General features: G+C 36.9%; 1 protein-coding gene across 4 annotated transcripts in view; it reads left to right on the forward strand.

Annotated features, from left to right (window-relative positions):
* The window catches only part of vti1a (vesicle transport through interaction with t-SNAREs 1A), a 117,329-nt gene that overhangs the window by 20,685 nt on the left and 80,974 nt on the right, over positions 1 to 15,670 (forward strand). For all 4 annotated transcript variants that reach the window (XR_008397755.1, XM_017483708.3, XM_047159326.2 and 1 more), the window contains exons 4-5: positions 2,710 to 2,787; positions 14,408 to 14,492. Coding sequence is in view for 3 of the 4 variants with exons in the window: in XM_017483708.3 (XP_017339197.1) it covers positions 2,710 to 2,787; positions 14,408 to 14,492 (163 nt within the window). In the remaining variant the exon portion in view is untranslated. The remainder of the gene's footprint in view (positions 1 to 2,709; positions 2,788 to 14,407; positions 14,493 to 15,670) is intronic.

A 15,670-nucleotide genomic window follows, 5' to 3' on the forward strand; every position in this document is an offset into this window, starting at 1 on the left:
AGCTTAAGCTGGATCTTTGTATCTCAACCTGTCATTCCGGGAATAGAAGTAAATTCTCACCCAAGATTAGGAAAAAAAGTGACGAAAAGAAACCAACCAGATTAAAAGATTTTTCCTTTCTTTAACAAAGCAATAAGACATCTGTGAAAGTGATCGTTCTTTTTAGATTACAAAGTGTCTTCCTTTTGGTTTCATGCTTTTGTGCAGTTTTAAGTGGTTCCAGCTTCGGCATGCTGTAAATGGTATGAGGAAGTTTAAATCAGCTGATTTAAAGTGCTAACCCTATTATTGATTTTTGTAAAGTCTTTCGCATTAGCTGAACTTTAACTGATTTTTAGGGTATTTCTACCCATTATTAAATGCAGCATGTGCCGGCATCTGAAGGAGCTGAAGCACTAACTAATGGTATTTGCTGCTGAAATGAAAGCTGTGCAAAGAGGGGAAAAGTATTGTACTGCTGTTTAACGTCGAATGTCAAAGTTACTAATCCGGTTTATCACTAATCAAAGCATTTCCAAGGTTTAAGGCATTTTCAGTCAGTATTAACCATCTTCTGTGCTGTAGATGAAGGAAGAATAATCATCACATGGCTTGTTTGACTGCAGGGGGAGTTTTGAAATGGTCTAAATGGTTTGGGAAAGACATCCCTATTTGTTTCAATCACAAGCTTTTCCCCGTCCATGACTTAAAGCTACATTTGCCATTCTTTTTGTGAACGCCCCACTCAAAGGTTATGTTGCCAAAGAAGTCGGTGCTCTGAGCTACAACAAACTGCTATTTAGAAACAACAGAATGAAACAAAATAGCGCGGTTGTTTTGCAGAAAATGTCAGCGTATGTGTTCAAATAAAGTGTTCTCCAAGGCTTCCAGTTTCAATTACCAGCCAGCCGACATTCCCCAAAGTTATGCCGCTGTTCTTTAAGATGAAGCTCAAATGGAACACGTGGGTGTTTTTCTCTCCCTGTAGTGTGTCAGGGTGTCTCTTTTGAGGACACATCATTAACAATTACTGATCAGCGTAGACAAAAATATCATAGCTCTATTGGTCCATAATGACATTTTTATTTTTTTACAATTCTTAATTGAATTAACCTTCTTTTTTGCCCTGTGTGTGTGCACGCGCATATATATATATATATATATATATATATATATATATATATATATATATATATATATATATATATATATATAATGTGTATGTATATATGTGTGTGTATGTATATATGTGTGTGTATGTATATATGTGTGTGTGTGTGTGTATATATATATATATACACACACACACACACACACACACACACACACGTGTGTGCATGTATTTTTTATTTTTTAGCTCTATTATGCCTCTAATATTCTTGTTTTTAAATCAATGTGTTTTTCAGTCATTTGAGAAGACTTCATTATTATTTTTCAAATGAATATATATAGTCACATATGCAAAATAATAATAATTATTATTATAAATATACATACTTTGTCTTGGTAAGTAAAAATTGAGGGGAAAAACATATCAGTTTATTATTATTATTATTATTATTATTATTATTATTATTATTATTATTATTATTATTATTATCTGATAATATGATAAAGAAATGTCATGATATTACATTAAAAATTAAATACCTTGGAATTTTTTGCCTCCCTAAGTCTGTATCTTGGGTTATGGAAATGTACTGCATAATAAAATAAATAAATAAATAAATAAATAAATAATAATAAGAAGAATAGAAACAATGTTATTCATAATTTTATTATTATGTTTATTATTTTACTATTGTTATTATTGTTGTTGTATTAATAATAATAATAATAATAATAATAATAATAATAATAATAATAATAGTTCTTATTTCTTGTGCATTTTTTGTTTGTCCAGCCACTGAGCAGCAGTGAGCAGAGCAGGGGAAGCAGGCTCAGTAAACACTATTTATTTCTTACTGCCACTGTGTGTTTAGTTTGGAGGGTATTTGAAGAGGTTTGCTGGTTTTGTAAACACACCATACACAGCTTGTGCTCTTTCAGAATTCAAGGTGGCACACTCTGAAGTGTGTGTGTGTGTGGGCGTATGGGTGTGCCTGTTTTCTTTTCTCTTTTCATTCTTGGACATGGCATCCCTCTCTCTCCGGTGTGTAGCAGAGGAGACCAGGGGAGAGTGAGCCTGAATCTGATGGCACGCCAATCGCGTCAACCTGGGTGATGAATTATTCTCTGTCTAGCTGCTTGGCTGTGCATTATCACAGGGCCTGCCAGAGTACAGCACCGACAGCGGTGACAGCCCCCAGAACACATTTCTCTCTGACAACTTACACTTTCTAATGCGCTCCCTACCTATGCCTCCTCCTATGGTTCACCATTCTTCACTTTTTATTTATTTAAGTGGAAGGGGTCCTTTTTCCATTATTTCCATGACTCCAATTCACATGAACCAAAATGGCTATATGAACACAAACAGACATATACCCTCACTCATAAATACAATGTGCAGCGTAGAGATTGTCAGATGTAAACAGTTTGTTTCATGTATTAATCCATTAGGGGGCTCTCGTGCTTCAGAAATATGTGATTTTTCAATGCATCTGAACTAAAACTTGTTTTTCTCTCCCCCCCACCCCACCCCCCACTCTCTTCTTCCTTCCCTTGGTCTTTCTCCCTCTCTCCCCTTCTCTCTCTTTCTCTTGTTCTCTTTCTCTCCCCTCATTGCAGAAAAGGTCACGTATTGCCTACAGTGATGAGGTGCGGAACGAGCTCCTGGGGGATGATGGGGGCTCCTCAGAGAGTCAGGTAGGGAGCTAATCAGGAGCTTTGGGCTCCCGGTGTGGGTGGCTGCTCTGGGGCCATTAGGGTCCCCTTCTCTCACATACACAGCCTCTCTGCTATTGGCACCCAGTCATGTGGAAGCAACACTGTTTAATGCAAAGCTGGCCAGTGCTGAATGGGCTCCAGGCTCTGACCGTGGTCTGGGCAGCACCAGATTGGGACGTATTGGCCCTTTCGCCCAGCTGTTCTCCATCCGTCCGAGTGCTTATCTTTTCTCATAATGACCCCCCCCCATCCTCCTAAAAAAAAAAAAAAAAAAAAAAAGAGGAGGAAAATCTGCAGCTTTCACAGTCTTTTAAGCACACGTGGTGAGGGTGAGAACCTCACAAAGTCAAGAACACTATATATATATATATATATATAGTGGTAAAACAGCCATGTTGTTGTAATGTCGGGTTGCAGAATAGAGTAAACACTCAATATAAACTGAAATGTAGAGATCATAAATACACATCATCTTGAGACAGTGAGGATGAGTAGTGTTTTTGAACCTTGTTTGTTTTAGACTTTTGCTTTATATTAATTGTCTGACTCGACATCTTTTGAGTGCACAGCTCAGTTAGAAATGACATGGCACAAATCTTCTAAAGAGGTAAACAGTCTTCAAAAATTGGAATGATTTATTCAAATTTATTCATGCCAAATACAAAAAAAACTAAACTAAACAAAAAACTGCTTATCCATTAAGTCCTGCTTCAAAAACAATAACCCCAGTAAATTGGTCATAGCCACACATGCTTTTAGCCTGCATCATCTGTTTATACTGCAGATTTACATTTCTATTGCGTTTATTTGTCCTACACATGCATACAGAAAACATGTATGTTTTCTATGGTCATATTGTGACGGCGCAGTACATCACTACAAATTATAAGCAAAACTTTTTGATTTCATGCTCATTATCATTTCAATAACAACCCGTTCACCTCACATCTTACTAACATATGTAAGCTTAGCCTAGATCCATAATTGATATGCATACTTCTTCCAAACTAGTGGCCCAAAAACAGTGTGTATGTGACATTTCTGCTGGAGTTAAGGAGTAGCTGTAACCCCAAAGCTGTCTTATTTAGTGACAGTTCTGACAGTGACAATTCTTATTAAATTACTGCTGAAGGAGAAATATATTCTATCTCTGTTCGCTTGTCTGGCACAAGTTATTATCATTTAAGTCACAATTATTTCAATCAAGATTTATTAAGTCTCTTTAAATTAATTTGATCTAATATTAGCCTGTTTGACTGGTCACTTAAAGTGAATGGGTTTAATCAAAACTTCAGGTATAAAAAGTTCTATGGCTTTTAATATTTGAATAGTGGAATTATGTTCATAAATTTGTGCTAAGTGTGTACATAATTAATTTTATCGTTAAAGGACTCCTTGGCTGTAAAAAAGAGCACTTGTACAGTACAACACTACAGGTTACCAATATCAGGACTAGGGCTGGGCAAGATGATACAATATCACTATTGTGATAAATTATGTCTGCTAATGTATGCTTTTCTGAGATATAATTTATTTTTTAAATATATTTTTATTTTATTTTTTATATATAATTACAAGCTGACTAGAAGCAGCTAATTTGGTGTTATAATTGATTTAACTTCATCTTTAAAATGGTATAATGATAAAAAATGATAATAATAATAATAATAATAATAATAATAATAATAATAATCCTGCTTGTATTTTATATCCTGTTACAAAAACAATAACCCCAATAAATTGGGTACATCAAATATTATTTTAAAAAATAATTTTAAAAAACAAACAATTTATTTCCAATTTTAATGTTTTTAAATAAACTGTTTTATTTTTTATATAAAAATTATTGTATAGAAATGTATCAAAATAAATGTGTAAAATACTTGCATACATTTTTTCAATTATATTGTGTGTATATATAATAAATACATTTTAACTAATATTTTTTACATGCAACACTATTGTATTTCTGGCAAACCTAAATATCGTGGTTCATATCTTGTATCGTTGAAACGCCTTCAAGAATTGCGATATGACTTTTTTTGTCATATGCCCCATCCCTAAACAGGACAATGATTTTTATAAATAATATATAATCTAAAATATTATACTGTTTCTAAAACTCTCGTGTTTTCTTTCCTGTCATTCTGGACTGTCTGGTTAGTTGAGACTGATAGCAGATGAGCTCATGTTTAGTAATGAAGAATTTCCAGTTTAAGTGCACATTAAAAACTAAAGTGAACAGAAAATATGGGGTCAAGTGTCGCCCCCCCCCCCCCCCCCAAAGTGCCTTACCTATTTCATTTCCATTTTAAAAACTTTGTGAGTAGAAGACTCGGCCGTGCTGTGAGTGGAGTGCTCGGAACTTCAAAGTTTTTTAATTGAGCGAGGCTGGAGAGATAGAGTGGGAAGGAGGAGATGGGGGAGCTGGGGTAAGTTGGTCAATTTAATTCCTGATGATCTGAACGAGGTCAGGATCATTTCATATAGATGTGGCTGAGCAGAGCGTTATTGCTCACAAATCTTTTCGGTACATGGAAGGGATTTATAGCTAAGTAAATAGGGAGCTGTTATAAGTTCTGAAAATGCCATGTTGGACCTGCGATAATGGCTGAAAAACGGTTTAATAGAGTTCTGCATTTATTCGTTATCTGTATGCGGACAGAGACCGAATTGGCACTATCGCAATTTATTTATTTATTTTAAATAATGTGTTGGTCTGCTATTGCACCCTCCTCCACCCTTCCCACCCGAAACAGACTTTACCTCACACACGTATATACCTGTGGGGAAGCACACACATTTAGTGCACACGAGCACTCTATGGAATAGTTTTGATTTCAGTCACAGCAGAAGGCTTGGCCACAAGAGATTGTGCTGGTTTAAGCTGGCACAGTGCAGATTTTACAGCCTACAAAGGAAATAGATTACCACTTGTATCGAATTCTGTATTGACCAAAAAAAAAAAATCGTTGTTTCAAAATCCATTAATTATCATAACACAGAAACTGCCACAGTGCAATTTTAAATACTGGCTCACAAAATGCTAGGATGGAACATTGAAGCGTAATTATAACATTTTATGGCTTTCCATCTTTTTTTTCCCCCCAACAAACTCAGGATAGTCAGATTAACACACACAAAAATGGATTTGTTCTTCTGCTTTATGAATGAAGAAGAATCAAAATATAAAAGAACCAAGCCCAAGCTTAAAATCCCCCTATGCAAATCCTCAATGAAGCCTCACAGTCGTCCAAGCAGCACAAATAAGATTGAACATGTTTTGTTTGCTCCTCATTGAGATGTTGTTGTAGCAACGGCTAGGTTCGGCTTGCATAGATTTAAAAAGGCACGTCTGTAATATGGTTTTAATTTTTAGAACGATGAATGCTAAAAATTCAACTAAAACACATGTAGGGTCTTAGTGCGGTTTATTTCTTACCAGCAGAAAAAGACACGGATATGATTTTGTGTATTTAGACTACTAGAATTGACATTACAGGCATGCATTACTTTGAACGAACTTCAGTGTAAAGCCATACACAATTTGCACAATATACAAAACAACAGAATATACATTGTAATGAAATTATGTCTAGTACATTTTAAATTCCATAATTATTTTTTCAATATTCTAAATATTTATAATAATATTTACAAACATTATTCACATTCTTCCTTTTCTGTTTTAAACGCACACGTCTGTTAGATTGTTCCTTTCTGTGGTAAAATAATATTTTGAGCTCACAAAATGTGGTATCCTTTTTACTTTCTGTAATGTTCAGAGCTCCGTTCTTTCGCTTTGTCTTCAGTCGACAGCATGCGTGAGGAAGCGCTTCAGCTCCACACAGACTCCGTCGTCAACGACCGCGGCCACACCAAAGCATTTTCACATCAGGCCAATACACCTCACATTTTTATATTTATTTTTGTCACGAATCAAGTTTTATAATTTATGATGCAAGTGCTCCAGCCTCTTCTGATGCGATAGCACATGATTTAAAAAAAAAAAAAAATTCAAAATGACCAGCCCACAAAAGAGAGATGAAAGCGGTCTAATAATGGCCCAGAGCCTCCCTTTAGATCTGTTAACCTTTAATCTCACACAAGTAATGGAGATTAAAAAATTCACCTGCAACGGCTGACAAATGAAGAAACTTGTCCTTCCTCTCCTTTGCTGAATGGGTTGTGTGTTCATGATGAGCACTGCTCTTTCTCTGCCGAGAACATTTTACTGATGTGGAGAGCTTGTTAGAAAATGTTAGAAATGTGATAAAATATCATTTTACCAAGAAAAAAAAAAAAAGTACAAATGTATTTGATGTATGTAATCACTTTGATGAGGCAGGCTCACATCAAAGATCTAATATGAGTTTATATATGTTTATACACAGGCATGGGGAGTAACGGAATACATGTAACGGTGTTACGTAATCAGGATACAAAAACTGGTAGCTGTAATCCGTTACAGTTACATCAAAAGGTAGAGTTTGTAAAAAAGAAATGGGATTATTATCCGGATTACTATTGTTTTCATTTAAAAGCAAAGAAATTAATCTTTTGACATAATGCAATATAGACAGCTGCTTGATTATAGTTCTGGTTCTCTCTTGCCAGTCGTGACTCACAGGAGCAACCTCCTGGTGCATTGCAAATAAATTTTGTGCAACGTTAATTTGGTATAAATGAACACAAATTGTTCTCTGAAGTGCTTTTGTTAGGGTGACCTTACGTCCTTTTTTCCTGGACATGTCATCTTTTTCAAACCTTAAAAAAGCATCTAAATTTGAGAAAATGTCCGGGATTCAGCTTTAGTTTCATTATGATGTGCTTGTGGTCTAATACTGCATCATGTGTGCACATATTTGTATTGCTTTAACCCCTCTCTGTAATTCCCGGCTTCTCGCACACCAAATGGTCGATTATAAAAGTCTTGCAGCAACTATGGGCCAAATTCCTGCCTCTCAACCATTAGCCTACTCTAGCGCTGTTGTGCACGCCATCGAACAGTGACCTGATAATAGCAGCAAATGAAGCTGTCCTGAGTCGAAACAGTGCCCATGGCCATATAAGGTCATTTTTAATTTCATGTTATCACATTGCTTCGTATTACATGGCCATTCAAATGTGTAAATGATGGCAGAAGGTACACTCGTAGCATCTGATATTTCTTTTTTTTTCTTCTATGGACATTCAAAAGAATATAGGAAAAATGTAAAACGTGGGCACGAATTCGAGTGACACGGATTTTATTTATATATATTTATGTGATGCTAATAGTGCGTCTTTTTCAGTGTATTAAAGTCTGCATTCATAGTAACGTTGTTTTGAATGCTATTGAACCGCCCCCCACCCCTGTCCCCCTCGCATTGTCTATTGCTCTAGACTTTACTTACATATGTGACCTTGAATTAATCCCAATATAATCAGATTATATTACTTTCATATTGTGAAACTTGGATTACCTTACTGATTTAAAATTTTTTCATGTAGTAATGTGTAACTCTAACGTTATACTTTTTTTAAAGTATCCTTCCCAACCCTGTTTATATAGTACATTACAGTAAAACCACATACATAACTACTCAAAAGCTTCATTTCAATGTTTTCAATAATATAAACCCAGTTTTGTTGTGAAAATAGATTCATATAACTAGTGTTGCTAATAGGATTCCCAGTATGGTTCAGCTTGGGTTTTGAACAAAAGGAGGAAGTTAAAATGTGACTCGGAACATTTGAGAAACCTTTATTGCGCCTGTATACGTCATAAGTATTTAACCAGACTGAGCGAGTACTTCTACTATAGAAGAGCTGATAAATGTAAAAAACAAAACAAAAACCTGACTGTAGTTCAGTGAGTCTAGTTTTCTAAACACGAACCAAGCCGGCTTGTGTAGCAGATTCTCTGTTTCAGATCATCCAATCACCTGCATTTATGTAAATGATTTAGCTGAAGGTGTCTCGTCAGACCAGAGACGAGCTACAGGGCTAGGAACATTAACTCGGCAAAGAATCTTATAGATTTTTGATTTTATATACTCTCTCTGATCCGATTAGAGAGCTGATGACATGGCATGTTTGGAAAAATGATGTTTAACATGTTTTAAACGATGTTTAAAGACGACCGAGAAGTGTCTGTGCGCTAAACGTTTCTCACCCGAGTGTATGGCGCTGTGTAAAGAAAATAATTGAAAATAATGTCATGAAGTTATGGATTTGATGTGGTGATCAAATCGTACAGTGGATGATTAGAAATGTGAATAAATCTATAACATTAGCTTAACACTGTATACTGAATTCTAGTTAATGTTCTGTAATATAGGCTGCATAAAAACATGAGCACTAGACAGTGGGATTTTATGAACACTGCCAGATGTGATTGGTCCAAATTGAAGTGACAGATTTATTTATTTTTCTTTTTGAACATGAAAGTACAAAACACACAGCGTTGTAATTCAAGTCTAGATGTACTGTACTCACTCTTTTTGTACTGTTTTTCAGTACTTTACTGTTTTTTGTTTTGTTTTTAAACCGTATCTAGTTCTCTGATGTGACTCTTTTTATTCCCCTCCTTTCGTTCTTGATGATGATAGTTTAGACATCGTGAGTAGAGAGATATATTCCCACAGTTTGTGTGTAATGTGACAGTGAAAGAACCTGATCATTTATTTATTTATTTATTTATTTATTTATTTATTTATTTATTTTATTTTATTTTATTCCAGAAAAGTCAGCACAAGTCTTTCGTTTAGCTTGGTTTAATGTGCTCGTCTGTGATTTCTAACATGCAAACAGATAAATCAAGGTTAATTCTGTACCTAGCTACATGACTGATCTGCTTCATGCCATGTCTCATTTGTTATCTCTTTTTTTTTTTTTTTTTTTTTCTTTTTTTTCCCCGTTCTTCTTCCCCCTCCTTTCTCTCTCTTTCTCTTTTTCCTTTCCATCTGTTTTCTGTGCCTTCATGAGGCAGTTGATAAAGTTACGTGAAGAGGTAAGCCCTCCTCCAATTTTACTCGTCTGTTTCCTCAAATTTCCTTCGACTTATTTTCCTCTTTCATTGCATTTGAAGAAAGCAATAATCTGTTTTTTATTTTTGGGGTTTTTTTTTTTTTTTTTTTTTTGCTTTCGAACGAGCGTACGTCAACAAGACGTGGCTCTGTGTATCGCTCAGTGGATTTCATCCGAACCATCTTGTCACACATCTGAAAAGTGATGATTAGTCAAACTGACAAAACATGTACCAATATTTAAAAAGGGAACGGAACATGGTTTTAAAGCGATTGAGGACAGGTGGGGGTGTGAACACTTTTTTTTTTATTATTTATTTATTTATTTATTTTAAACGTCAGTCAGCTTTCACATGCTTATAATAGAGACTACACAGTAGTCTAATACAGGACTACTAATATTATAATCTAATATGCGGTCTTGTTTTATTTCTTCTTTTTTTTTTGCTGCAAAATACTATAATTTTATACAGCTTATAACTTGCCACGATTCACACCTGTTAATTCATTATGAAAAATATGCAGGATGAGGTGATATCCACGTTTAGCATGTAAATGTGATTTTCAAATCCACAGCAGGTGAAATCGACATCCTTTTTTTTCTTCCTTCTGTTTGTGAATGCAGTATTAGTGACACTGAAGTGAACAGTGTCACTGGATCCTCTGTAAACCTGATGCTAATGTAATAGATGATTTTAGGAAGAGATTAGAGCATGATTTGAAAAGCTTTTTGTTTTCATTGTATACATCAGTCTTGGCGATAATGCACGTTATTGCAGAAAACCACCATTCAAACTTGTGCACGCGCATGCGAGTGCATTCAAATGTGGGTTTTTTTTTTTTTTGGGGGGGGGGGGGGGGGGGGTTGTACTCAGGATTCCCCTAATCATATCCACATGCAGCTGCAATAAGAGACGCCGCGATATCTGAACATCTCCATTCATAAAGAAAACCCGTCGCCATCCATACATTACTCCAGACTATAGTCTCTCTCTCTCTCCCAGCCCCGTAAAAAGCCTTTAGCTGGCGATTGCTTATCTTCAGAGATAAGTGTTGATGATGCAATTTTTTTTGATACGCCAAATCTTTGGAGAAAATGTTCAAATGTATTCAGTACCAAAGTGTGTTTCAGATGTCAGATCTAAACAGTCCAGCTACTGCTGTGAATGCCATGAAAGGCAAAATGTGAAAACCCCTGTATAAGATTCAATTAAAAGATCTTCAGCTTTTATAACAGCTTTGTTATAAAATAAGCTTTGAATTATAACAGAATTATAAAAAAGAATTCTTAAAACCATACAAAAAAAAAGCACTGTGCGGTGATTAATTTGACTAAATTTGAGAATTAATTTGAATTTGATTAATTTGTTTGGATAGATTCTGTATGTTAGTGTGTGTGTGTGTGTGTGTGTGTGTGTGTGTGTGTGTGTGTGTGAGACATGTGCATGAGCGAGTCATCCTTTGTTTTTGTGTTTGTGACCAAGCGAGGCACTATTTGTGTGAGCCTGTCTGTTTTTGGCTGTATCTATTGTAGTAGGATTTTTTTTTTTTTTTTTTTTTTTTGCTTTTGCAGAGAGGAATAATCCCACTGATGCAAAATCCACCCAATTCTCATGCATCCATAATTTAGAACGCCTCACAATTCTCAAGACGTCGCAATCCTTGACTTGAGTTTTTATTTCCTAGTTGTTTTTGTTTTTTTTTGTCTTTCTTCCACATCAGCAAACAAACAGGGAGTATGGATTAGCCTTGGGTCAGAAGACACCTTCATTGTTCTCACACACTTTGTCTGTTAGAATGGGTTAAATTAGGTTTGATTTTTTTTTCCTCCGCTGCACACTTCACCTTTCCCTTCTGTTTTCCTGAATTTTCCTCAAAGACCGCATATCTTATCTACACTTAGCATGCCTTTTTATTTTTTATTTTTTCGTTTATTTATTTTTTTAAAACTCCTTTTCCTCCACTGGAAAACATGTTTAAATATTTAGCACCCATACTCACAGCTGTTTGACACTTGTAATTCCACGTCTTACAAGTCCCAAACAAACCATGTAGATCACATCGTCAGCCCAAATCACAGCTGTCATCGTTATTCACTTTGACTCTTGCCGCTTAATGGAATAATACGGAATCCGAACTTTTGAAAATTGCGGTAGTAAGTGCTTGTGTTTGATATTTGGGGGGAATAGAAAAGGGAGGAGAGTTCTTTTGAGCGAGCAGCTACATTGTTCCTGGCTCCCTGTTAATAACTTACAAGTGAATTCATCTTTAAAAAGAGATGCAAAACAAAAAAATATACAGATATTTCTAAGATCTAAGATATTTATAAGAAATATCGAAGATATTTCTTTTTTGGGAGGGCGGGGGGGTGGGAGGGCGGGCTGTAGGTACTAGATAAAAAGGAATAAATGTATAAGCAGAAATGGGAAGTGGAAAGGGGCACACAGGAACAAGCTCATAGACGCACCAATATTTATCATGCACTCTTTTAAGGCAGCTTCAGTAGAACGGTTTTGATGACAGCCTGTTGCTCTCAAAGCGAGTAAACCAGAAAAAAAAAATCTTTTATTCAGGTCAGTCTTGTCTGGGTATATGTGTGACTGACACGTATTTGTACTGTATTTGTGTAATTACTGTGTTTCTGTTGCTATGTCTGATTTTCCATATGTATGCAGGCCTACCTGGATTCCTGCGTCAACCTCCAAATAGCTTAGAGTCAGGATTTGGCAGCTTCCCGCGTTATGACTTATGACATTGCCCATGTCTACAGTTAATGTAGCAAAGACCACAGTGAGACCCTAGTCCCTCCTCTTTTTTTAGACTTCCAGGTAGTCTTTGGGATTTTTTTTTTCTTTCTTTCTTTTTTCAGCCCTCCTTTTTTTGGCTTCTGAAAGAAACTAGCTGCAGAAAAGCGTAGTGTCGTCACAGCATCTGCGTGGCCACCTTCACCCTCGGCGCCGCTCCTGTATGCTTCGAGCGCGAGTGCATAATTCTAAAGATCCCCTCCCACAATGGAAACCGCCATCCCCGAGAAACCCCCACCTCTCCTGTAGCAGACAGAGAGGGAGAGGGGAAACGAGCGCAAAAAAAGGGAGAAAAATTCAAGGAAAGGCTTTGAAGTGGCTTTTCACCGCGCAAGTCTGCTGGCCGTCTCCCCGAGACGTGTCACCTTTGCCGAGAGGGAATAGGGAAATCACGTTTCGAATGGTAATGATAACATACTAATCACTTGAGCTCTTTGAAGCGAGCTGCTCTGTCAGTATCCCTGGCTGCCTCGTGCTCCCAGGCACACAGGCACACATCCGTGGTCTAGGTGTATTAGCTTAAGCATTGCATGTCAATACGTCCCCTCCATCTTCGCTGATCCAGAGGGGCTCATTAGGCACAGCCGACTCCCTTTTCCCTTTGCGTACACCACCCCCATCTTTCTCCTTTTTTTTTCTTCTCCCTCTCGCACTTTCTCTCGCTCTCTCCAATTCTCTCACTCTCAAACCCTCCCTCCCATATTCTCACTATCTCTTTCTCCAGCTCTCACGCCCCGGAAACTATTAAAAGTATTTCTGCAATTTTAAATGACATCTGTCAGCTGAAGGGAGGAGAAAAAAAAGTTCAGAGTGACTCCCCCCCCCCCCCCCCCCCCTTTGTGATTGTCAAACTTTAAAAAGTGGGATTTCATCTTCTTTTTTTTGTTGTTTTTTTTTTTTTCCTTTTTTTCCCCTCTCTCTCCCTAGGACTGATTAGCTGGTACATATTTTGACAGCTTAACTAGAACTGCAGTCTGTTTTTGGCATTTTTTCTTTCTGATGGTGTAAACAGGAGTAATTGTTAACGGCGTTTGGAAAGGCAGGCCAGTACGCTTTTAAAAGCTAAACCGATGGGTTGTTGGAATGATGTACTGTGTTCATTGTTTCTCTCTGGAGGACAGACTTTTTATAACATTGCAGTGTTATGTAGTTCGTTCACATCATTAATACACCCAATATTCAGCGGCACATATTACCTGAAATCAGCCGAAGAGGTGCGCTTTTTAAAGTGGGATTACAGGTCCTTTGGCTTTGTGACCTCAATGCTCATTTCGAAAGTCTGTATCAAGGGTTTTCCCATTAGACCTTTTTAGAGGCTGTGCAGTTTTATGGCCCAAATGTGTTTGTGCATAATGAGGTTTACTATGACACCCGGAGTCTGTATAACACACCGATATTAGCTAATCTGAAACGGCGAGTGCTAATTTATTACAGCTCAATTAGTCTTTCCTCCCATGCTAAACTTTGCCCTATTGCTGAATGTGATGTAATGAGTTCCTGTAACGATGAACATCTTCAGAACAACCCTGCATGTTGTTCAAGTGGAGACGAAACCTCTCTTAAAATTAAAAAAAAAAAAAAAAAAAGCGAAGGCATGTTCTTCAAAACATTTCAATCTACAGCATTTTGTAGCGTGAAAGAATTCTGTAACTGAGTTCTCTCAAATGTTTGATTTAAATATAAAGAATGAACACGTGTTTTTCCTCTTAGTGGTGTCCTAGCACTTTCACACATTCCTGTTCTTTCATTGTGTGTTTTTTTGTTTGTTTGTTTGGTTTGTTTCAGAGAGCACATCTGTTGGACAACACAGAGAGGCTGGAAAGGTCATCTCGGAGACTGGAGACTGGCTACCAGATAGCGGTGGAAACCGGTAAGCATTGTGGGTAGGGGGATGAGCGACGGCAAATTGTCTCGCTTGTATGCAGGTTTGCGGGGGGGGGGGGGGGCCTTGACGACTGGTGACATTTTGCGGAGCACATCAAAGGACGGCAGGGAGAGCGAGGTGTATAGACGAGGTGGCACAGGAGCTTCAGCTCAACATTAGACAAACACAAAACACACAGCCTTATCTTCCATACAGCCGTCCTCGAATGTGAGACGGGGATTTATTTTTTATTTTTTATTATGGCTCGAAAATATGGGTGGGGGAGGTAGGGAGTGTACTGAAATAAACATCGTCAGCTTTCCTTAACAATTTTGTGGTTTCAAAAACAAAGTTGGGGGTTCTTTTAATAAACCAGTTTCTAAATAAACCACCATCTGAATCGGATTCCTGTCTTACACTCAGGTTTCATCTTTAAATATAAGAAAATGAGCTAATTTAGATCTGAAATAAATTTAAATCTGTAGGCATATATATATTTTATTTATTTATTTATTTATTTATTTATTTATTTATTTATTTATTTATTTATTTGAAATATATTTTCCCCCCTGATGCTGCCACTGTTATTGAGGCAGAGTGTATTCCTCAGAGACGTATCAAAGCTCCTTCTTGAAGAAGCAACTGGCTTTCTTTGGCTTCCGCTGTAGTTTTGAAAAGTTTGTTAATTTACACTATAATGGCAGTGTGGCTTATATGCGACATCGACAGTGTTAATAATTCAAGTCGAGAAAGGGTTGCACAGACCACTGGCTTTTGATGTCATGCGAGCAGAACTTAGAAATTCACAAATACAATCTGCATCCGCTGCTTAAAAATGTAGTTTCATTTGTTTCAGATCATCCCGAGCTCATGCTTTCTTATGTATTTATTTATTTATTTATTTTTCTTGCACTCTCTTTCTCCTGACCTGCATAATATTCTCGCGGTTTCACTTCGCAACGTGATGGCCCTTTGTTATTTTTTTCTATCCGGAGTTATTTTATTACTTCTGCTCGAGCATTTGATTCTCTACAGCCCCCGGTCCGTACCAAAGCCGCGTCCATCGGCTTTAACAGCAGCATCAGACCTCCTGTGTGGGGTGTGTTTGTTCTTAAAGGACCACTCCTGTGTCCTTGAGACCCACAGAGACGTGCATCTTTTCGTCCTTCCTCTCGGTGTGTGCT

The sequence above is a fragment of the Ictalurus punctatus genome, chromosome 13 (genome assembly GCF_001660625.3).
Source record: "Ictalurus punctatus breed USDA103 chromosome 13, Coco_2.0, whole genome shotgun sequence".
NCBI classification, from domain to species: Eukaryota; Metazoa; Chordata; class Actinopteri; order Siluriformes; family Ictaluridae; genus Ictalurus; species Ictalurus punctatus.